A 24,174-nucleotide genomic window follows, 5' to 3' on the forward strand; every position below is an offset into this window, starting at 1 on the left:
CTTCTTCCCCATGCGGTCCACGCCCACCCACAGCATCAGTCCAATGCCTTACCTGTCTTCCTCAGTTTTCTCTCTAGGACTTGTCACTGTTTAACCCAGTAGAGACTTTTGCAATTTGGTGGTTCATCCCACCCCCCCATCCTTCCCTTCCCTTCCTTACCAGAGAACATAAGTACAGTAATGCCTGTCCCAGGAGGCACCAAACATTCTCCTTCAATAGCTGAACAGTACACTAAGTACTTAAGGCCCAGCAGGCCAGAGGGCCCTTTTCATAACTATTCAATTAGATCTAAGAGAAGTAGTCATAGGAGAATGTAAACAAATAAGTATGGCTGTGTTTCAATAAAACTTTATTAAAAAAAAAATAACTGGTGTCAAGCCAGATTCAGCCTGTAGGCTATACTTACCCATCCACTGGGCTGGATCATTGAGTGGCACATTATGAATGCCCAACAAATGAATGAATTAAACAGTGAATAAAAGAATGCATGGACAGGAGGCAAGTGCTGCAGTGCCTCACACACAGCTGGTATTCAATAAATACTCCAATACCCCTCCCTTCCTGCCTGGCACTTGGGAAATTCAACAAGATAGGTTAGGATAGAGAGAGAGGTGCTAAGAAAGTGCTGTGTGAGGATTGGGATGGTGGGGTCCTTCTGAGAAGAGAGGATTTGCAGGGGCATCTGCAGGAGGGTTCTCCGGAGAAACAGAAAATCATAGACTGTGTGTGTGTGTATGTGTGTGTGTGTATACACGTGCGCATGTGCATGTGCGTGGGGGGGGTGCATGCGAGTGCACATGTGTGCGTGCAGTTGGCTCAGAAGATTACAGAAGTCTGTATGCTCAAGACCCATAGACTCGGCCAGCAAGAGTAGCTGGTGTCGTAGTTGGAGTCCAAAGGCCTTGCTGAAGGGAAGTCTATCTTTGTTCTACTTCAGCTGAATAAGGCTACACACATTGGAAGGCCGTCCACTTTACTCAGAGCCAACAGGTGTTAATACTATTCTCCCCTAAATATAGGCTCACGGAAACATCCAGAATAGCGTCTGACCAAATATTGGGGCTCTCTGGCTACCAAAGTCCATATGTGCTAATATCACAAAATGCTTGCTGCGACTGGGTTAATTTCTAATTGTACTTTTAAAAATAATGTATTTATTCTTTTATGTTATTGCTGTCTTCAGACACACCAGAAGAGGGCATCAGATCCCATTACAGATGGTTGTGAGCCACCACGTGGTTGCTGGGAATTGAGCTCAGGACCTCTGGAAGAGCGGTCAGTGCTCTTAACTGCTGAGCCATCTCTCCGGCCCCTAATTGTGCTTTTAAAGATTTATTTTTTTGAGGTTTATTTTTGATAGTGTGCCTATGTGTCTGTATGTTATTATGTGAAGGTGGGTACAGGGCGGAGGCATCAGATTCCCCCATGGAGCTGGAGTTACAGGCGGTTCAGAGTTGCCCAATATGGGCGCTGAGAACCAAACTCAGGCCCTCTGCAAGAGCAGTACGCGCTTTTACCTGCGAAGCCATTTCTCTGTTTCTGGGATTATTTATTTACTCATGTGTATACACACATGTGTATTTAGCGCATGTATGTGTGAGTCTCCATGGAGGTTAGAGGAGGACATCGAATCACCTGGAGCTGGAGTTATTCTGAGCCACCCCAGGGGTGCTGGGAACCAGACTCAGTCCTCTGAAAGATCAGTTAGTCTTAGCTGCTGAGTCATCTGGGCAAGTTCTGAAAAGCAGAGCTGTGCCTTACATTCCCGGGGCTGGAAGTCCACTCTCAAAGTACTGGAATTTGATTCTGGGGAAGCAGATTTGCTATTTTTCTCATCACTGTGACCAAATGCCTGACAGACACAGTTTAAACAAGATGTTAGGACGTCCTGCAAGCCAGCTCAAGTATCTATCCCCTAGGTGCCCTGCAAATATCTCCCTCTATCGCCCACCCATACACGTATTATTTTGGGCCTTCAGGATAGGTGAAGGCAGAGTTGGGTAGTCAGTCTGTGTGCGTGTGCAATGCCATGGGCTCTGGCTTCCCCTGGCAGATAGGTAGCAGACAGCACAGGGCAATGTCACAGACTCACCCCTCACGACCTACTTCCACCATCCAGGTCCCACATTTCACCTACGAGTCCCTTCAAAACAGCACCACAGACTGAGGAGACTGTGTTAAAATAAAACGAGTCTGGTCTTGGGTCAGGGTCCAGGGGTATCCAGATTGATCTTTGCACACTGTGTAGGCCATGAATGCTCTCCAAATCACCAGGCTTTCGGCAAGGAATGTAGCAAGCTGCACTCTCTAAACACAGCCCCCACCTCCTCCACCACTCCACCCACCAGATACTTGCATTCCAGGCAGCCCTGGAGGAGGCTGGCTCTAGCTGGGTGGGACCCAGAGTGGAGGCGGAGAGGTGCTAGCTGGGGGTGGGAGTGGGGGTAGCTGTCAGGGGTTGAGGGCAGATTTAGAACAGGTGTGGAACCTGATGTGAGCAGCTGGGAGTGGCCAAAGTTGAAAGAGGTCCTTGTTTCTGTTCTCATCAGCAAGCCTGCCAGTGACCTTGACCTCTAAGAACTGGGGGAAGTGGGGGGCTCTAGCTGGAAGCTCTGAGTCCACAGTTCTGGGATCCGTTTCCATCTGCTCATTTTACCGGTGAGCTGTAAAGTGCTAAACGTCAGTACCCTCCCCTTCTCTAAACAAGAGGAAAAAAAAAGTTAACAGCGGAGGAGATGTTTCACTTCATTTGGCATCCAGCCACCACCAACTATGCAGGGTGCTCCCTTGGGGGCTGATTAGGGATAGAGAGAAACCCTGCTCTTCACAGCTTTTGGCTGCTTGCAGCTTCCCCGTGAGCATCCAGGCTAGGGCTGGAGGCTGGAAACCAGGTCAGAGCGCAACCTGACTGGCAATGCTCACCAATGCTCACCACGGCCCTGTAACAGGCACCATAATAGGAAGAGAAGAGGTGCAGAGGAAAGAGTCTGCTCAAGGCTACTTGGCTTATTATGCTCCTGTGGCCCCAGAAAATGAACTCAAATTGGGGGCTGAAGTTTCAGGAAAGAGTCCAATTCAATAAAAGACAACACCTGTTGAAAAATGAATTGACTTTTTTTCTTGTGGATTTCTTGCTTTATTTTTTCCTTTTTGAAAATTTATTTCTTCTTTCGTTTGTTTGGCTTTCCAGGCGGGCTATCACTCTGTAGCCCTGGAGCTCACTATGTAACCCAGGCTGGTCTTGATCTCAAGCAGCCGTGCTTCGGCATAAGTATGAGCCGCGATAGCCGTCTAGCAATTAATTCTTCTGTGATGTGGCAATCTGCCTGTCTGCTGTACGCAATTCTATAGACACTTGGAATATAGAACACACAGCGCTTGGGAGCCTTGCTTTCCATGGGAGGCTAGGGAGGATGAGAACTAGGGTTCTTTACAACTTTAGATCTTTGAAACAGAATCCTGCCCATTTTATAACTTTTGGCATCATTCGCTCATGCCTCTTAGACAGATAGATGTTCCCAGGTGGTTAGTGGCTGTGAGACCCAGGAGAGGGTGGGCAATGCAAGGCCTGTAGGTTCTTATGGTTTCATCTGTATGACAGTTGTCCTCCCGGCCACCCAGTGGGCAGAGGATTCTGTGGGGTTTGTTGAAGAGCAGCAGCCAAAAGCCAGGTCCTGGGACAGCACATTCTTTATTGCACTGCAGAGGGGCTAACTCGGGCTAACTCGGGCTAGCTCGGGCTAGCTCGGGAGTTTTTCAATAACTTCCTAAGGTCTTCAGGAGCTTTGTAGATCTCAAATCCTGAAGGTGGCCTACGAGGTCTTTGCTGTATCTGGTCTAGACTGCTACCTCTCTGAAGGCAAGACAAAGACAGGCCTGGCTCAGGTCCCAAAAGTGTTCTGGAGTTTGGCAATTTGCCTGGCATTCGGCCTGTGCTTGCTAAGTATTTGATGAGAGAAGAAATGGAGGAACAGGGGGTTCTTCTGGCTTTGACAGGAGTAAACTGGACAAGGCAACGTCCCTGAAAGGACCTGAGTAGGGAGGCAGTTTTGAGCTTGACCTTGGTCAAGTCTTTGGGTCTCAGTTTTCCATTCATGGAATTGGGCATGATGCCAGGCAGGAGGGAAATCGGCCGTGGTTCTGGCTGAACTTTAGGCCTCAAGGGTCCCTGGGCCACAGTCCCGGACACAATATCCATGAATGTCTTGTAGCTGGGCACAGTTACAATCAAATTTCCATGTTGAAAAGGTGGGGTTCATGAGAGATGGAGGAAAGCAAAGGGTTCCTGGGTTGGGTTGCCTCTGAGCTGAGCACTGGGGGTAGAAATGACTGGGGAAGCCAGAGATGAAGCAAGATGTGGGAAGGCAAGAGGTTAGACAGTTTGGGAGCAGAAATGGGATCGGCAGGCTCAAAGTGCACCAGGAAAGCCTAGCTCCCACCAAGGATGACAAATCTATAAACCTGGGGGTGGGGTGGTGGCTGGCCTGGGAATGGGGCTTGTCAGGCTCAGTCTTGTCTGGGACCTTGTTTGTGTCTGTGTCATCCATGAATTAAGGATGTAATGCCACCTGATCTACGTATAGCACATCATGGGCAGCCCAGGCAATAGATCCTTTACTTCATTGACTTTGGGTTAACGAGCAGAGAATGGGCGTCTGGTGACCACTTACACAATGTGTGATGAAGTTGCCAGAAAAGTTCTTGAAAAAGCTGTGACACAGTGAGTACTGTGGTTTGAGTGAATATGCTTGGCCCAGGGAGCGGTGCTATTAGAAGGTGTGGCCTTGTTGGAGTGGGTGTGGCCTTGTTGGAGTGGGTGTGGCCTTGTTGGAGTGGGTTGGAGTGGGTGTGGCCATGTTGGAGTGGGCGTGGCCTTCTTTGAGGGAGAATGTCACTGTGGGGATGGGCAATGAGACCCTCCTCCTAACCTTGTGGGAGGCAGTCTTCTCCTAGCTGCCTTCGAAACAAGAGGTGGAACTCTAAGCTCCTCCAGCCCCACATCTGTCTGGATGCTGCCATGCTCCTGCCAGGATGTTAATGGACTGAACCTCTGAACCTGCAAGCCAGCCCCAATTAAATGCTGTCCTTATAAGAGTTGCCTTGGTCACAGTGTCTCCTCACAGCAGTAAAACCCTAACTAAGACAATGAAGTATCATAAAATGATAAAACAAACAAAAAAACCTAAACATGACAGGAAAGGCAGAAAACAAATGTCACCAATTTCCAAGTCTCGTCAAATTCCATTTGTCTACTTGGTGAAGCGGAGGGACAGGGGCTCCCGATCTAGGGGAGCCTGTAGTCATGGCCTTGGGTAGAGAAGGGAAGGATGGGTGGTGGAAGAGAAGAGGTTCTGGTCATTTGTGCCGCCCATTGATGAGCCACATCCTGGCTTCCACAGCAGTGAGGAGAAGAGTGAAGCAGAGAGTGTCACCATCCAAACTGTGAGCCACCAGGAACCATGCGGTGGGAAGTAGCATGGCGAACACGTGTGACTGGCATGCCTGGAGTCTGACAAGATCTTACTGCACAATTTTGGGCTAAATCAGCTCTTGTGTGACCCCAGCCGTTCTGTGATTTAGAGAAGTGGTTCTCAACTTGTGGGTCATGACCCCCACAGGGGTCGCATTTCAGATATCCTGCATATCAGATATTTTCATTACAATTCATAACAGCAACAAAATTACAGTTATAAAGTGGCAATGAAATCAGGTTAGGGGGGATCACAGCATTAGGAAGGTTGAGAACCATTGATCTATAGGCTTTTTGGGGGTTGGGGAGCAAATTTCTACATTTGCAATGACGATTGTCCATGTGAAAGATTCCTAGATTTCCTCCCGTCGTTCCCAGAAGGTTTATGACAGAGACCGGTGGAAGATCCAAAGGGTACGTCTGTAAGTCCCACCAAGAGCAAAGAAATCAAGTAAAGGTGTTTCTGATGAGTTTTCTTTCAAGGACTTTGGGAAGCCTTTCAAGAGGCTGACCAAAGCGGGGCCTGCTGGAAGCTGATGGAGAGGTAAGGACTGTCTCTGAGCGCCTGGGTTTAAGTCAGGACCCTGCCTGCACCCAGGCGCAGTGCCACCTTGGCCTGTTTTAGCCGGGCTTTTCTGGCTGCAGGACTTGAAATCCACTTAGCTAACTTTCGGTGTGGCCCTTGGGAATCCAGTGGTAGTCACTCAGGCATCGGGGGTAGAAAGTCACTTCTGAGACAGCTATCATTCCTGTCAGGAGACCTGAGCCATCCTCTTTTCTCTGCGTGTTTGTAAAACTCTCTCCCTCCAGCGGCAGTTTTCCAGGGGCCTCCCAGGCCTGCTTCCAGACTCCTTTGCCCAGCAGTATTTCCTGCAAGTGCTCACTTTCTGCCCTTTGGGTATTTCAAATTGATAAAACGTTTCAAAATACCCATTCACAATTTCGGGAGGTGGGGGTGTCTGCTTGATTCCTCTAGCCCCACCCACCATGTGGGAAACGAACCCAGGGCCTCATGCTTACTATGTATGAAAGCCTTCTTTTAAACTATAGCCCCAGTGCAGAAAACATTCTGGCTCTGCTCACCCTGCCGGGTGGCCTGTCTTGAGTACTGTGACGAGATCCAGTCATCCGGGTTGGACCTCTTTAGGATGGAGCCTCTTCGGGATGGTACCTCCATAGGGTATCAGCCCCTGACTCAGGAGGATGCTCGACTTTTGCATGGCACTCCAGCGTCCTCACCCTCGTGCTCCATGGTCTCAAAGAGCAGCCGCACCAATGCTGGCCGTCCCTGACCTACTAAGGCCCGAGCCAGGCCCAGGACCTCTTCTGTGTGGCCACGCCACACACGCTGCAGCTCCTGGCGCAGGCGTGCTGCCGGATATTTGCTCTGGGCATGTCGCAGCCAGATGTCCACCTCGCACCCCACCTCGTCATCACTAAGCTGCGCCTGGCTCCACTGGGCCAGCAGTGCCTCGAGCAGGCAGCCGAAGCCCTCAGTATGGCTGGATCCCTCGTCATCCAGTTCTACTGCACGCTTGAAGCAGGTCGCAGCATTGGCGTCTTCACCCTGGACTCGTAGGCATTTGCCACGCAACAGTTGCAGCTCGGGTAGCGTGTTGCCTAGCTCCAACTCACCAGCCTTCGCCAGGAAGACCAGAGCCTGGTTAAGTGCAGCCTCATCCACTGCCAGCAGCTCCCGCATGGCATCCACGCCCATGTAATAGTAAACCTGGGGGCAGGGAGAGGGGCCTGAAAATGAGAGGCTGTACAGGGTTCTAATCCCAGTCCCTCCACACCTAGCCTTACTCCCTTGAACAAGCCCTTCCATGTACAATTATATGTGGTCACCTCTGATAGTCCTTCCCTGAGCACAGCATGGACTGACTGCTAAGATGGGTAGAGAGGGCTGGAGAGGGAGGCTTCTGAACCCATACACACATTATTACATCCACTCCACAGGGCATTGGAGAGGAGGACAGGGTGGTCCCCATTTACTCCATTCTGTCCTCGGAGCCTAGGCAGCCCTTGTCTTTCTTACCTGACTGATATCTAGGTAGGTCCTGAGGCCTGGGCACACCTTGACCACTTCCTCAAGGTCAGCTTTGGCACAGGCCAGGTGGTTCCTGTCAGGCATACCCCCGAGCCCCACCTTGGCACGTTCCAGGTCATGGACATAGGCTCTGATTCGGACCTGCAGCAGAGGGGTAACTTAGAGGAAGCACTCCACACAAGACATCGGCCTTTTATTTTTATCTAACGAAAAAGCCGGGTTGCTTCTCAGCAGTGACCAGGGACATCCTGAGTGGCTGCAGAAAGCCTGAGTTCTGTGTGAGCTAGGGTAACCACTCCCCGTTCTGGACCTGTCTCTCTGCTCCTTTAGTGAGGAGCTGGATGGAGAACATTCATTAATTCATCCATTTATTCAGTCCCCCCGCTCCCCAATCAGCTGGAGGAAGTTTCGTATCTTCCAAACGCCATTTTCTAAGCTGAAAACTTAGCAATTCACACAACCTACTATATGTCAGGCACTGAGGAGACAGCGGGAAACAAAAGGACGAAGCTTCTGCTCTGGCCTTGTTGTTAGTAGGGAGAATAGTAAGCACAATAGTGAACAGTGTGTTATGTGTTAGGAAGGGAAAATAAAACAGGAGGGAACAGAAAATCCTGGCAAGTACTTTGACAGTTTCATTAAGAGGTCGCTAGAAGGAAGCTGAGGTTGTGTCAGGCCCTCAGGCAGGGCCAACTGGATATCTCTGAGGAGAGTACTAAGGTGGAGACCCAGGCCAATGAGCTGGAAGAAAGCAAGAGAGTGTTAGGCAGGGCTATCCCGCTAGATCTGGGCTCCTGGGTCACACCACAGGCTGAAGCTTCCACGTTGACCTGTCTATCCCTTCTGTCATATTCCTTCTTGCTCTGGTCATCTGAGTAGCAAGTGTGACCTTGGGAGCCACAGGGAGCAGAGGGAGGAAATACGGCTGTCATGCTCACAAAGTGAATGCCAAACCCGAGGAAGCTGGCTGCCTCCCCGTGCCACGCCGCATCTGCAGACTGGCATTTGTCTTCCCTCCCGGAGGATTCTTGGGAGGGCTAAAGCAGAGCACAGAGTGAAAGGTTTCTAGAGTACTACCTTCTGGCTTTACAGTGAGCGACCTTATGCTCAGTAACAGCTTTATCAACTGCAAGGAAGACCTTTCTGTTTTTCCCCACGGAGACCAGACTAGTAGCCCACTGACTACCAGGTCAGGCGAAAAGTAGTAAAGAAGATGAGGTGGGGGTAGGGGGTCTTACTGACTTGGAGAAAAATGATTTCAAGGCTACCGATGTGGCCTCAAGCAGCTGGGTTCTGGGGGACAGGGGGGCGGGGATGCCAGAGGCATAGCTGGGTCCAGCAAGGAGACCCAAGGGAGGCAACTCTCACCTCAGCGTGTGACTGCCGGCATTGAGGACATGGTGCAGCCCTTCTCTCAAGAGACAGTGAAGCTGCTAAATAACCTAATTGGTCAGTCAGAAGAGAACTCGTCGGATGTGCCAGCTTCCATGTTTATGTGCAGCACCAAACTGGAGTCTCTTAGCTCAAAGCATTGTCAGGCGCTAAGACGCTTCCCAAGCCCTCCACCACGAAGGTTCCAGGGTTCTGGCACCAGGGTCTTTGCTACTCCATTTGGCCTCTTATTCCTGATGGCAGGATGGGGTGGCAGGATGGGTGGGGTTGCAGCTGACTCACCTTGGCCCTGGTGCAGTATGCCTGCCAGTTGAGCTGTGGGTCTGTAAGCACTGCCAGGGCCATATTGCAGGTTCCTATGGCCATATCCTGTTTTCCCAGGAAGTGGAAGATTTTGGCCAGGCGATTCAGGATGGGAGGCTGGTTCTTGGCGACCTCAATGGCCTAAGAAGGAAGGGATAAGGCATAAAGCTGTGCCACTGCAGCCACAGTTCCCACCCACCCTCGGCCAGCATCCACCTGGTTCAGTCATCCAGCAACCATGGAGGACCCTAGACTTCCAGGCAAGGATACCAGCCCTCAACCCCTTGGAATCTAGTTCACTGGCACATGCTCAAGCCTTTCTTCCTCTGTAATGGGGCTGGTAAGGGGTAGGAGCAGGGTCAGCCTCCTTCTCTCTCCTCATGCTTATGGGGTTTCTAGCTGAGCCAAGCCCTCCTTGGCAATGCTGGTGTTGACTGTCACCTGATCTAAGTGACTTGTCTCAGGGTTGCTTGGCCTGAGAGCATAGCCAGTAAGGAGACCCCAGGAGACCTAGCATCTCCACTAAGCTGCTGGGGGTGAGAGAGAGGAAACAAGGCCGAGGGAAAGGTGTGGATACAGGCCCCCAGAGGAACTATTCTAAGCCCATTTCAAGGCTGGGGGTCAGGGGACAGGCTTTGGCCAGTTAGGCAGAACAGAGCAGGCATGGGAGAACACTTTTGCTTTGGGTAGGGAGAGATGGAGATGGAGGACTGAAGTCCTTCCTGAGTGGGTCACACAGCGGGGTCAGCCCAGAGGGGTCGGCAGAGGGCTTTGGGGGAGATGTAGGAGACACAGTTTGCAAAGGAAGTGTACCCAGGCCACATACATACCTTGCCAAAGCAGTCCAGGGGCTCCGTGCCCGAGTACCCACATTCATGGACACCCATGGGGGTGGTGGAGAAGGTGTCTTTCCTCTCCAGTAGCATGCCAATATAGCACCAGGCCAGAGCTGGGTGAGGGCAAGAGAGGGTTTTAGGGAGCAGTCGGGGGCTGGGAGAGCCCCGGTATGGATGGGGGATCTCCTCCTCTGCAGGAATTAGCCCCCATGAAGACAAAGGGAAATAGGCAGGGACAGAGGAGGAAAAAGGTGCAGGGAGGATGTAGGACACCGAGGGTGTGGCATGATTTGTTCTAGTGTGTACTCTTTGTGTCCTAGATGTCACACTCACGTAAGCGATGTTATTTCAGGGTTTTAGCTCTCCTGGCCTCTAGTGTGTATGTGTGTGCACGTGTGCATATGTGTCTGTGTTTGTATGTGTGTGTCTGTGTGTCTGTCTATGTTTGTGTATGCCTGCATCTGTGTATGCGTGTGTCTGTTTGTGGGTATGGGTGTGTGCCTGTGTGTTTGTGTGTTGTGTGTGTGTATATCTGTGTATATGTCTCTGTGTTTGTGTGTCTGTGTGTGTCTCTCTGTGTATGTTCCTGTGATTACTGTTTGGCCTTAGAACAAATGACACACCTGTCTCTATGACTAACATAGCCTCTTCCCTAACCACAGGTGGGGGTGGAAGGTGGCAGGCACACATGCTACACAATCCAGGATACGGGTCCATGTATCAAGGCCTGCTTGGTGGGTTTGGTTTGGTTTTGTGGCAGACTTACCATGCAGCACAGGCTAGCTTAGCACTCTGGGCCTTCCTGCCTCAGTTTCCTGACTATAGAAGCAAAAGGCTCCAACTAATAGCAAAATCCCTTTACAGTCTAGCCACAACCTTTGCAGCCTGGCCTCGAGTGACCCATAATGGCTAATCCCCAAAGATCCCAGGGCTCCTCACATCAATGGCCACTCTCAAAAACCGTAAAGGTTACCACTAAACCAGATGACACAAGGCACAGCCACTCCACCCTCACAGGTTACCCACACAGATGGCTCATGAAACAGGACGACTAACACACCCCTCAACGGCTAAAAAGAAACTCTCTCAGTGGCTAATCTGTCTGGAAGCTTCCCTGCCTCTTCCTTGAAGTATATTTCAGTCGGTTCTCTCTGCCCGTTTCCGTGCCAGTGAGTGAGTTGTTTTACTGCTGGCATTCAAGCCTTCTAGATGCTGCTTCACATGCCGCTCGGCACTGGGACCAGAGTCTGGTGTCACACCGGGGACTGATGTACCGTGGAGTTGCTTCATTTATTGGGGCAAGGAGCCTGGGCTTCCTTGGGTAAGCAATAGGACTGTGAGGTGAGCCAGGGTGAGGCAAAATGAGAGACAGGGCTAGAGGCAGACAGAACTATTGCCAGGTGCAGGACAGCAGGACTCCCTGCCTGGCGTTCCCACCTTGGTGTCGGGAGTCTGAGGACTTGAGGACTTCCCCGAGCAGGGTCAGAGTCCGGTTGAAGGCTGGCAGCCTCTTCTGCTCCTCACTGCCCATCTCCAGAAAGATGCCATCCAGCCTATGGGCAGGAAAGGGTTGTGGTCCCTATCTGCCCCTCCCAGCCGTCCCCAGAATGTTGCAACGATGCCCATAGGTGTCTTGCCATGGGAAGGCCTGCCCACCTCTGCTTCCAGGCCACACCCTTCCCACCATCCCCAACCCAACTCCAGTCGCAGGCCTGACCTGATGAAGAGTGTTGCCATGGTGAAGTACCAGCTCCTTTTCTCTTCTATCGGGATCTAGGAAGCAGAGAATGGGCGTGCCACATGGCAGTTATTGAGATACCCAGGTTGTTGTCTGCAAGGCCCTGCGCTTGTGAGCTTGAACTTGAAGAGGCAACAGGTATAGCCAGGAGGCCTTTGACCTTCATCTGCCCCAATGACAGTGCCTTGCTGGGCAGCCTTAGGCAAACTGCTTCACCTCTCTGATCAAAGGGCATTGGAGACTAGCCACATGAGCCCCCAGTGATGTAGTCATTCCAGAGCAGGTGTGGAACACCGTTCCCCTTCCTCAGCTAGCTCCACCATCCTGGCTCCCCCAGCCTGGGGCTCTGACCAGCTGAGACCTTCCTTCCAGTTATCCCCACCCCCCCTTCCCCACAGGGTCTCAAGAAAGCCTTCCAGGGAATGTTGAGTCTGTTCAGCTCAGCCTCACCCGGCCTCCCTGAATATTTTCTCATTATTATTCTTGCCAACTTCACTGTGCATTTAGACTGACTTGGGCACTGGATAAAATATTTATGCTGCTATTTAAGGGAGTAGCTCCTCCTGCCTTGGGAAGGAATTTTAATGAAAACCAATAAAATCCCCAGTGCATAACGGCAACTCTGCCTCTGGCTCTTGACCCTCCCTCCACATTCATCTCCCCATCCCTTCTTCTGCCTTCCCAGCTCAGGAGCTCCCTCCCCCTCACTATCCCCACCCCCACCCCTTGACTCCAGCAGCATTCAAATCAGCTAGCATTTCTGAGTACCTCTGAGGTGCTGTAGGGATGTGGCCTCAAATGACAGTGAACCCTGACAACACCAGGCTCACAAGCTGGCTGGGGACACAGGCTGGATATGGACAGGCCTGGTGTGTGTGCCAGTGTTCTCATGCAATTGTCTGGATCTCACAGCAAACCCAGGGCCTAGCTGATAGCCCCACTTTACAGGGGAATACAGTGAGGTGCAGAAAGGGAAAGCGATTTGTCCAGGACAGTACAGATGAAGACGGTGGAGCTGGGGACCTGATGTTTGTTTAGCTCCATAGCCCATGCTCCGGTCACCAGGCCACACTGTCAAACCCTGGAGGAGGAGCAGAGTCTGATGAAGGCCCTGAGAGTAGCCCTGGCAGTCCTGGAATTCTCTCTGTAAACCAGGCTGGCCTTGAACTCAGAGATCCACCTGCCTCTGCCTCCCAAATACTGGGATTAAAGGTGTGTGGCATTACTGCCTGGCTGGAGGATATATTTTCAAGCTGGGTCTTGAGAAGGTTATGGCACTTTAGAGGGTGGGACAGAGCCTAGGGTATCTGGTGGGAAGGAGGCTGGCTTGAGTGGATGCATGGGATGCATGGGAATGAGTCACCTGGAGAGCACAAGAACATTGTGTGTGTGTGTGTGTGTGTGTGTGTGTGTGTGTGTGTAGGAGATAACACGCATCTGAGCTCCAGAGTGGTGTGACAACATACTGGGATAGCGCCAGAAAACCTAACTCCTAGAGAGGCCTGTGTGTTTCTTAGCTTGTGTTCCCTCTGATTTTTTGCATGGTACAAGGCTGGGCAGTGAAAACAGGAGAGGGAAGGTGGGTCCCATCTTGAAGGAATTTGGTCTGGCAGGGAAGCCAGGTGTAAATACACAATTAGAGTGGAAAGCACACAGGAGCCATGGGAGACTGTGGGAGATGTCCTCTCTAACCCAGAAGGTTCTCTAAGAGAGGAGGCACTAGAAGAGCGGGAGCCGCCCAGAGGGATATAGTGAGGAAAACTATTCCAGGCAGATTGGGCATTGTGGGCAGAAGTTCAGAGATGTAGGGGAGTGGTGTGTGGTGTCTACAGTGACCACAGCTGGAACCCCCAGCCAGGGAGTTGGGGAATCAGTGGGGAATATCAGGAAGGTCCATAATACCAGGCTTAGAATACAGAGCTCATATGTGGGGCAGTGGGGAGCCATAGCAGGGGTTAGAGCTGGGTAGTGCCAGCCCCACACTTCCTTCCATGACCCCATGATAAGAGATGAGGCCAACACAAGAGCTGATGGGGTGGATTCTGGCTTGGAGTGAGCAGATCAGAGGCTGGTGGCTCACACACCTGAGTGGTCCAACTGGGTGACTCCAGGGATGAATACTTAGGGGCTGCATCCTAACTGCAAAGGAGAATAGTGCCACACACCTGTGGGGCCTGTGAGGGCGGGTCCCTCCTAGGGCAAACACTCATTCCATCTCTCCTAGTGTGGGCTGGCCTGGGGGGTGCTCTGTCCAGTGTAATCTGTTTCAATATCCCTAAGAGCCATATGGTTTCAGGGCCTGGAGCTTGATGATATCCCACCTGTCCCTATTCCCCCTTATCTAGGGCTACAAGGCATCTTCCTTACTTCCACAGGACCCCAGTGTTGGGTGTGTTGTCTGTTTTGTTTTGCTTTGCTTTGAGACAGTGTCTCAGCATGTACCCTAGTCCTGGACTTGTTGTGTAGCCCAGGGTAGCTTCAGATGAGTAATCCCAATCCCTGCCTTCGGGCAGAGCTCTTTTTGCTGCGTAGACACTCTTTTCATTGGCATTCAGGTCCAAAAAAAGTTAAACTATTCCCTCAAAGCACATGGTTTGTGAATGGCAGAGCTGAGAGTTAAACTCCTTCCATGGTCCTAGCTTCGAGTCTTTCCCACAACACTGTTAGCTCCTTATTCTATATCCAGGGTCACTGAGACCAGAGAGGTGAGGTGACTCCACATGAGTTAATACCAAGGTTTACAAGTCACTGCTTGTAAACCTCACTGCTCTGCTCACTGTCAACCCCATTACTGTTTTCACGATGGAAGCAATATCACCACCTGGTGGTAGGGTCTCTGAATTGCAGGAGCAGCTCCTACGCTTTTTTCTCTCCTACACTCCAAATTTGGAGACTAAACTGATTTTCAAAAATGTAGCTAATCTGAATGGCACATGTGAGAGATCTCAAATGTAGCCCTAAGCAGAACATACTTGTGAGTGAGCTTCAGGCTGAGGGCGGGCTTTTGAGTTACGGATAGGGTTAGTGGCCATGGGTGGAGGCCTCGGAGTGCCGCTGGGTTTTCAGCATCCAGAAGAAGCTTCTGGATGCTGTTTCCACCACAGTACAATGCCAGCTTGAAAATAGCCTGTCTCTTTAAAAATCCTGGCTGTTTTGGAAGTAGCAGCTGAAGCTGTTACCAGGGGCAACCTGGCAAGCCACAGTGCATTAAATTAAACAGGCCTGTGACTGCCGGTGTGCTCCTGCCGAGAGGAGGGGCTGCTCGCCTCTCTCCTGCTGCAGAACCTCAGCAGGCCGGCAAGGCGCAGAGCTCCAGGGTTCCCAGCTCCCAGGGGCTGTGGGTTTAGGCAGCCTGGGAGGAGTTTCTGGGACTGCCTGGTATGGGATCTGGGTGGGACACCCTGCACTCAATCATTATTAGTCCCCTGAAGCTCTGACAGCAGCCAGCCAGCATCAGAGCCTTGGCCACAGGCTGGACTCCATCCTGGGGCAGATTCTCAGGAAGGAATCGCAGGAGACCCAGCCCGAGTGTACAGTCACCCTGGGACTAACGAGGTACACGTGAGGGTGAGATAGATGCTGGGGCTTCCCTGAGCATCAGCCTCATGCTCCTCTGAGCTCTTGTCATTTTGCTCCTCCTGAGATGGGGGAAGCAGGTGGAAAGCCAGGGAGGCTACAGGTCTCACCTGCTCTATCAGGCCGCTTCTCATTTCAAGTTCACATTTCCCCCACAATATCGAACCAACCGCAAAGAGCTGGGATCCAAACAGTGGCTCCCACTTGCAGAACACACTCAGCTTAGTTAGGGCTGAGTGGATGGGGGAGTGAGATTCATTACCAACAGATGGGGAAACTGAGGCAAGATAGTGTCCTCAAAGCCTGGACTGAGACTCACTCCTGTCATTATTTAACTCCCCCAGCCCCACCCTGTTTAAGGAGAAAGGGTCTTACTGCACATTCTGCGCTAGCCTAAAGCTTGAATTCCTCCTCCATCTCCTTCAGGATTATAGGGATGCATCATCACACCAGGCTAGCTCTTTGTTATATTGATGGTCAAACCAATACGGAGCACCCCTGACCTATGGCCTCTTCCTCAGCTCCTGCCTCCAGGTTCCTGCTGTTTCAGTTCCTGTCCTGACTTCCTTTGATGCTGAACAGGGCTACGGATGTGTGAGCAGAATAAACACTTTCCTCCCCAACTTGCTTTTTGGTCAAGGTGTTTCACGGCAGTGATAGAAACCCTAAGACATTTGGTTTTATGTTTGTTTGGTTTTTGTTTTGTTTTGAAACAGGGTTTCATACTGTAAGGTTGGCTTCAAACTTGTGGCAATCCTCCTGCCTCAGTCTGGTATACTAGGATCACTGTATGAGCTACCAGGCCTGACTTAGAAAGGCAAACTCTTGACTCACTCCTCTGTGGCTCTAGGGGTGTGGCTCAGGGGGCCCTGTGCTTACAGCCCTCTCTACTGTGCTAAGTTTGAAAGCCATTGGCTGGATTGGCAGGGGGTGGAGTGAAAGTGGGCTGGCAGGTCTGCCCTTTTTTAATGGGCCAAAGGATCAGACCCTTTCTCCTCCAGGAAACCTAAAGATCTTGCCTCTGTGGCTCGTGGGTAAGGGACATAGACAGGTGACCTGGCAGTAGGGGAATAGGATTCACTGTCCCAAGGCAGGTTTGTGTTAACTCAGGCCTGTCCATTTGTGGTACCTCAGGGGTCCAGAGACAAAAAAAGGATTCTGTTTTTTTTTGTTTGTTTTTCTCACTAACCCCACAGTTTACAGAACCATAGGCTTCTGATTAGAATGGGTGGTCAGCCGGTTTCTCAGATAGTATTTGCCTGGCAGGGTGAACTTTGTCCTGGCAGCTGCTCCTACATTCCAGGGAGGCCCCTGAGCTGACTAATGGTCTCCTGGGAGGGGACTGATGGAACGCTTCCGGGTCACTGGGTACAGTGGTACCTGCTTCTCACAGCAGCCTCAGAAGGTATAGTGTCTTCCTCATAGGAGTTAGAAAACAGCCTAAGAGCCACAGCTCAAAACCACAGCCAAGGCAGAAGAGCCAGGATTCAGGTTCTGATCTACCTCTTTCAAAAACCGGTCTTTCAGCTGCTGGAAATAGTTGCAAGGTGTCGGACCTGCCTAGGAATGTGTCCTTTCAGCAGAAGTGGAATGTTTTCCACGGTGACAGACAGGGCCAGAGCATGGGGGACAGGAAGAGGTTCTTCCAGCCCTGCCGGGGTACTAGTGTTCTCATTTCCCTGCCTCAACAGGTATATGGAGTAACAGAAATGTGAGGTCCCCTGCTCCAACCAGGGAACCCAGGTCCCTGAGCCAGCCTCTGTATCTGTGAGCATCTACGAAGCTTGAGGCAGGGGTAGCCAATGGGCTGGTGGGAGAGGTTTAGGATTGGGCGTGATGCCTTGGAATGAGTGTCTGTCATCATCCTGGGTTCCCCAGAGAATTGCCCAGGGAGAACTTCAAGCTCCCTGCTCTCCCTTAGTCTGTCAAATCTTCAGGCCCTGTGCGTCGTCTTTGCTTCACGAGGTCCCCACACTGAACTGTGAGGAGCCACATTTCTATTTCATTGCTGTGTATCTAAGGCAGACTCCAGGGTCTGCAGTGGCTGTGGGCCCGAGCGAGTCCTGTGCCCTCTCAGAGAAGAACTGTAAGCTGACTCTCCCCAGCTCCCCAGTGGCTTCACTGTGGATACTGTTTCTTCTGTCAGACATAATTGAGTCAGATGATGCTGAAAACAACTGACCCCTAGGGTCCTGTGTCTTTGGGACTGTGGCGACCCAGCCCTCAAGGTTACCAGATGGGTGGGAAGAGAAGGCGGCAGCAGCCCCGGAAGCAATGAGCAGCAAAGGTGAGTGACTTTTGCTGTCACCAAGGCAGGAATGCTGTACTCTGAGCCCACACACCTGACTTTGGTCCCTCCCTGTCACTCATGGCTGTGTACCTTTGGGTTAGCCTGCACCTTTCAGAGCCTCTGTTCCCTCATGTATGGAAAGGTGCTAATAACGTGGCATTGCCAGCATTTCTATGAGATCAAGCGAGATGATGATGTGGAAAACCACAAGCATGCTCTGTACCCAGCTCATCAGCCCCTGGCCTGGCTTCCTCCTCCTCTGTTTCTGAACTGAGTCAGAGCACTCAGAATGGTGGAAGTGCGTGTTCCCAACTGTGGCCAAGTGCACACAGGGGTCCTGTGGAAATGTGTGCGCCAGGGATCCAGTGGAGCTGTGTGTGTGCGCCCAACTGCACCCATGTGCACTAGGGATCCTGTAGAGATGTGTGTGTGTGTGTGTGTGTGTGTGTGTGTGTGTGTGTGTGTGTAGATGATCTTCAGAGGAAGGAAGGAGTGATAAAAGCCACCCGTCTCTTTATAATTTTGTCAAGAAAGAGGAGCCAGCCTGAGAAAGCTAGCTCAGCAGTAGAATGCTTTGTCTAGTACAGTAGCGAGACCCAGCTTCCATCCCCAGGACCACAACCCCAAACCTCCCGACAGGAAGTGAAGAGCAGAGTGCAGACATCCCAAAGACGCTCCTTCTCACACGGGGTTTATGAGTTGACTGACCAGCCCCGCTGTTTTCCTTTGAAGTAATGGTCAGTAGATGAGCAGACACCGCTTTCCAGCAGTCATTTGTCCTCTGGGCTCAAGGAGCTTCCCACTCGCCCTGCCTGTCTGCTACAGCCCCTCTTATCAGCGAGTAAACCTACTGTATTACACAAGCTTCGGTAGCCATGGGCTCCCTCCGCTGCTCCTGCAAGTGGTGGTGACTCTTAGAGCTGGGGAGTCCTTCTCTCTACTTACCACCCTGAGTACCTCCATCTCCTACCTTCAGTGATCTCCCCAACAAATGGTACTTGGTACTCGCTTACCAGAGATCTCTCAGCACTCCCCAAACCAGATTTTTGAGAGTGCCCATGAGGGGTCTCCCTCTGCCCTACTTTTCTGATTCCAGAGAAAAGCAAAGGCCTTTAGACAAGTTAGCATGGGACTATTCGACTCCCCCTCACTAGCTCAGTACCCTGAGGCAAAATGCTAGCCATGCAAGCCTCAGCTCCAAGTCCTTCAAGTGAACCACACGGTTCTGCTCTATGAGGCAGGTGCCCAAAGTGGGCGGCTATGTGAGGAGGTTCCCAGAAGCAGGTGATGTTAGGGTTCTGATGGATGTATTTGCTTTCTAGGCAGAGGGCGGTCGGACTCTGCAAGGGATAAAGCTACATGGGACATCTGGAGAATTATGTTAGAACTGCCATGAAAATTGTGGGAAAACGTGGCTAATACGGAAGGTGGGAGCCAGTTTCAGAGGCCATGTCAGTAGCTCCTGAATCTTCCTGTGATTGCTACAAAGTCTCAGGCTGCCCCCTTCTCCTGCCGCAGGCCGACTGTCTCTGAAGTCCTCCTGCTCTGTGTTCTCCTGCTGTCGGGCCTTTGTGGATACCCTGCTGGCAGTGCCCTCTGCCTACTCCTGTCCGCAGACCGCCATCTCTTCCAGAAGCTTCCACCAGTTACTTCTGTTGGAAAGTAGTACTTCTCTGGAACTTGCTCACTGCTTCTCTATTCCACAGAACCTGGATTTTCCGGGTCACTACTGATGCCAACACTGGGTCTGCACGTGCCACTGAAGTCCACTTCCATTGTCAGGCCCTAGGGAATTGGTTCTGTTTTAGAAAGTGTGCTCTCCTGTGCTCAGTATTTAGAGACTGTCCTGTGTCATGGGACTGGGACCCTAAGCAGCTGTAGAGACATCACTGATTTATTCCTTTGGCTTCTGCTCCTAGAGGAAGGGCTTGGGTAAGGGGATTAATGATGGATCTAACACTTGCTTTCTCTGTTGTTCAGGGTCTTCTTAATGTGAGGGCTTCTTCACACAAGGCCTGGTGCACAGCAGGAACCGGATAAATGCAGAGAAATCCAGGAACCACCTTTTGGGCTCCCCGGGGTCTCTCTATTATTTGACAGGATAACCACAGGACATCTCAGGCAGAGATCCAGGTCCAGTACTGGCATCTGTGAAGTCTGCATGGAGGCTAGAGACAAGCAGCTTGCTAAAGCCACACACCAAACACCAGTATCAGAACCTCTTAAGCCCAAGGCCCTGCCTGACTCTGATTGCTGAAATCATCACTGTTGTCCTATTTACTGAGCACCTATGCCGCCCCGGGTACCTGTGGTGACTATGCAGACAGAGAAGAGCTGGTCTCCGTTTGCTACTCCCAAACCTTTGTCCCCCTGACCACCTCTTCTAGGAAGCCTTCCTTCCCCAAACACCTCCTGAGGTCAGCAAAAGACCTTGGTAGCCATAAGACTCCCTTCCAGTGTTATTCCACAGAAACAGCATTGTGGAGAGAGATCTCCCCTGTGGGTGGCCCTGACACTGAGGCTCTGAACCTCAAGCTCCCTCCAGGCCTTTGAAGCACCACACTGTTGCTGTGACCTCTGACTATAACCACACTCAACACACACAGCGCTGGCTGTACTACCCATGCCCAGTGGCCTGGCATTTGACTTCAAAACTGGCGGTCCCAGCTCACAGCTGTGTTCATGGCTACACCTAGCTTGTGGGTGGAGGAGGCTTCGTAGGTGAGAAAATGGAGGTTCACCTATGGCTATCTCTGTGCAGGCCCTTTCTAGGAACTTTGTAAGCATTGGCTCTTAATTATGTCATCAACCAAATGGTACCACCATTATACTAACGAGAAAAACCTATGACACACATGACGTCATCGTCTCATTTCCCTGAGAGGGAAAGGGTACTTGGAGAGTCCTGTATCGGTTGAGTGGAGCTGGAGAGCTCAGAGAGCCCTCAGCCCAGACTCCCAGCCTAAGGGCCCTCTTGACTTGTACCCTGCACTGCTGTCCTGAGGTCAAGTCCATGCCCTCCAGTGTGGTCTCGCTAAAGTCACCATACCAACATTTCTCTTTAAAGGACTTGCAGGTTTTGGTGGAAAGACACTCAGAATGTGTGTGGGGGCTTCGTGAATGGTGGTGTGCCAGAGCATCTCAAGAGAACAATAACATTCCCACATCACTCCCAGCCTCAGTGACAGGCAGCCTCCAGGATGCCCACAGGGAGCCCACCTGCTGGTATTTCTGACCGTATAACCCCCTTTCCTGCAGTGTAGGCCAGACACAGCGACATGTTTCTAAGAAACAGAAAACAGCCAAAGTATCAACAACCAACTAGGAACCCTACACTGTTGATTATGAACTGATGTGGCTGGAAATGGTCCCAGTCAGGCAAACCTTCAGAGGACACTGGAGCCCCAAGTACTGAGTAGAGCCACACTTAGATCCCATACCCACAGCGCTACTCAGTCGTAAGTGCTTATTGTATAGGCCGCTTGAGCATAGGACCCTTCATCTGCAGGGTAAAGGACAAGTACGCCAGGATCTATTTAGTGCCAGGACCTTTGAGTATCACTGTGTACCCATGACACTGGTTTACGGTGAGAAATCAGATGACCACTGTGCCCCCTCTCAAAACTGTTGAGACAGAGCCGGAGGGACAGGCTAGAGGGACAATTGGAACACTGCTGGGGAAGCTGAGAGGGTGCTGTGACCAGCCTGGAACCACAGAGGCTTCCTTGGAAGGGAGATTTTGAAGCAAGGTACTGCAGGAAGAGGCAGATAAGACAGAGGAAGGAAGAGCTATATGGAGCCTGCCCACAGTGGACAGGTGGTTGTAGGATGAGGTGAAAGCCTGAATGGAAGATGGAGAGCCTTGGATGTCACTCAAACCTAGGAGTCGGGGGTGGGGTGGGGTGGTTGAGGATGTAGCCAGTGAGCTGCAGCGACTGTATCAGCAGCATAGTGAAACATGGGACAGGAGAGCCGAGATGAGGGTGACCACAAAGTCCAGGCAGGACGTTTCAGAGGCTGGGCTGGCAGAGGAAGGCTAGGGAGGAGAGGGAAGCTCTTATAAACTGAGGCAGTGGCAAATTTTGGGGACTAAACAGAGAGGAGAGAGGAGGAAGGAAAATCCGCCAAGGTTTTGGTGTCTGATTGTACCTCTTACTTGGTGGCAGAGGAGGGAGAAGAAGGGATGTGTTAGCCTGGTTGGAGGATTTGTCTTGGTGCTGAAACAGAAAGCTAGGTAGGCAGCACCCAGGAACGCAAAGCTACCCGGTGACCTGGGCAGGAAATGGTGGCGGGCATCCCAGCAAAGGAAATGAATGACTACAGTCCTTTTAGCACCCACCTGCTGACCGTAGCCCAGCGCTTTGTCGTAGAGTGCGATGCCCGCCTCCAGCACCTGAGCACGCTCCTCTGGACTGGCACAGCCCACGTCGAAGCCATGTGCATATCCCTGCTCCGCCAGGCAGCGGGCAGCGCGGAGCCGGGGGTCTCCGGCATCCTCGGGGTCCCCTGCCAGGCCCATAAGGCTGGCCAGTCGCCCGGCGGACGCTTCCTCCTCTTCCTCCTGGCCCAGCTGCCCGTAGACGTGTGCCAGATTGGCCCAGGCGTTGAGGTTGCCAGGGTCTTTGCGGGCCACTTCCAGGAAATGCTCGCGGGCATCACCCAGCTCCTCCAGGTAGAAGGAAAAGGCTCCCAAGAGGTGACGCACAGCAGGCAGCTGCGGAGTGGCCACCAGCTCCAGTTCCTGCCGCAGACCCTCTCGCTGGAGCTTCAGGTCCCGGGCGCGCAGCTGGGCGGGTGAGCGCGGCTCGAAGTTGAGCTGCATCTCCAAGTGGAAGTGGCCAGGTAGATAGTCCAGTTCGTCGAGAAGTGTGTCCAGGTCCTCAGCTCCGGCCTCAGGCTCCGTCATGGCTGCCCCTGGCTGCCCTGGCCTCCTCTAACTCCCAAGGACTGTGGATGGGGCGGCCCCGGAGGGAGCCCCGCACGCCCGGCGGTCCTGGGCACCTCTTGCAAGTGGGTGGCTCCCAGAGCAGACGAAGGGCTCGCCCTGTAGGTGTTTCCGCTTTCGCTGCTAGACAGCAGCATTGCACAAGCAGGTGTGCCTGAAAAACAGGTGTGGTGCATTGCCAAGTGCGAGGCTCACAAACCCAGTAAGTGGCAAAGGCAGATTTCAGTTACTCAGCAGATGAAGAGAGGTTCAGAAGAGAAAGGTGTCAACGTCACGGAACCAGGTTAAGGCCCAAGGAGACCTGGAACCTCAGGTTGCCCAGGCCGGCCAAGTCCTTCCTCCACACGGAGGCACTGCTCCACCCTCCACACGGAGCTGTCAGGACAGGCCCTTCCAGCTAAGCAAGCCTTGCTCTCACTCCAGAGCTGTGTGTGTTCTGGAGCCCTTCTGCCGAGCACAGCAGGCCACCGCCCTCCGGTCTTTCTCCAGACTGTGCATCTGGCTTCTCAACTGAATATCTCGACTCTCCTCTGCTCAGCAGTGGGCCGAGACAGCAAAACTAAGGCGCCTAGATCTACGTTTGTTTCTCCGTCCCTAATAAAGCACAATCCCTTATACTTCGGCTTTTCCTCCTCTGTGACATGACACAGTTCCCTGTGAAGGACCGGGAGATACATAGGTAAAACTGATGGATGCCTGCCCTGGATATGCGTGGCTTCACTTCTCTGGATCAGTGCCCAGCTGGTCCCACTCCCTGCTCTGAGACTGCTGTCTTTCTGCTCTATGCTATCTCCCTCAGGGGTCATCTGGCTTCTAGCGTCCAGGTTGAACTGGGGTGCCCTGTAGACTAGGCTTTCCAGCATGTCTGACCTTGGACTCTTCCTCATTCATCCTGAGGCTGGGCTCTTGCGGCACCATCCCCCCTGCTACCCCCCCAGCTTGTCAGAAGGAGACCGGCGTTTTCACCAGAGAAAATAGAGAAAAATTAGCGAATTTGAAGAAACCATGACTTCAGCAATATTTTCAAGTCAAAACAATTGGATGCTGTTTGTACTGATTTTAAATTTGAATGTAATACATTTAATACTTTTTAAAAGCCTTTTAGAATTTGTTTTGATGGTTCCTTTTTTTTTATTTGCATTGGTGTTTCGCCTGCATATGTGTCTGCGTGAAGGTGTGTTGGATCCCCTGGAACTAGAATTACAGACAATTGTGAGTTGCCATGTGAGTGCTGGGAAATGAACCAAGGTTCCCCTGGTTCCCAGTGCTCTTAACCTCTGAGCCATTGCTCCAGCCCCCATTTAATAGTTTTTAACGCAAAACTTACCATAAGCTGCTGTCCATATCGAGATGAAGCAACCTCTCATTGCATTGAAGTATCAGGAAGGGATTTCCAGAGAGCTTAACTTTCTTAACTTTCAGGCTGTGACAACATATAGTTAATACAAAAATTCCCATTTTGTCCAAAAAAAAAAAAAACAAACAAACAAAAAAAAAAACCACCCATATTTATTGTGTGTTTGTGTGGTGGGGGAAACATCTTGGCGCCCCTATGTAGATCAGAGGACAACTT

At 51.7% G+C, this 24,174-nt stretch overlaps 1 protein-coding gene across 1 annotated transcript; it reads right to left on the reverse strand.

Moving 5' to 3' along the window:
* Positions 1–5,928: 5,928 nt before the first annotated feature.
* Positions 5,929–22,924, reverse strand: Ttc22 (tetratricopeptide repeat domain 22). The gene is made up of 7 exons (XM_032901140.1): positions 21,996–22,924; positions 11,770–11,825; positions 11,490–11,605; positions 10,047–10,165; positions 9,196–9,357; positions 7,510–7,662; positions 5,929–7,200 (listed from the first exon to the last, which is right to left on the reverse strand). The coding sequence occupies exons 1-7, from the start codon at positions 22,560–22,562 to the stop codon at positions 6,667–6,669; spliced, it is 1,707 nt and encodes a 568-aa protein (XP_032757031.1). The 5' UTR covers positions 22,563–22,924; the 3' UTR covers positions 5,929–6,666.
* Positions 22,925–24,174: the final 1,250 nt, after the last annotated feature.

Source organism: Rattus rattus, chromosome 1, assembly GCF_011064425.1.
Source record: "Rattus rattus isolate New Zealand chromosome 1, Rrattus_CSIRO_v1, whole genome shotgun sequence".
NCBI classification, from domain to species: domain Eukaryota; kingdom Metazoa; phylum Chordata; class Mammalia; order Rodentia; family Muridae; genus Rattus; species Rattus rattus.

What these genes read in the sequence shown, in the direction of transcription:
- Ttc22 (XM_032901140.1), bottom strand. Translation starts at nt 22,562, where the DNA reads ATGACGGAGCCTGAGGCCGGAGCTGAGGACCTGGACACACTTCTCGAC. An exon ending in CGCTGGGCTACGGTCAGCAG is followed by an intron (nt 11,826 to 21,995) that starts GTGGGTGCTAAA and finishes TCTGCTTCCTAG; the next exon opens with ATCCCGATAGAAGAGAAAAG. An exon ending in ATGGCAACACTCTTCATCAG is followed by an intron (nt 11,606 to 11,769) that starts GTCAGGCCTGCG and finishes TCCTGCCCATAG; the next exon opens with GCTGGATGGCATCTTTCTGG.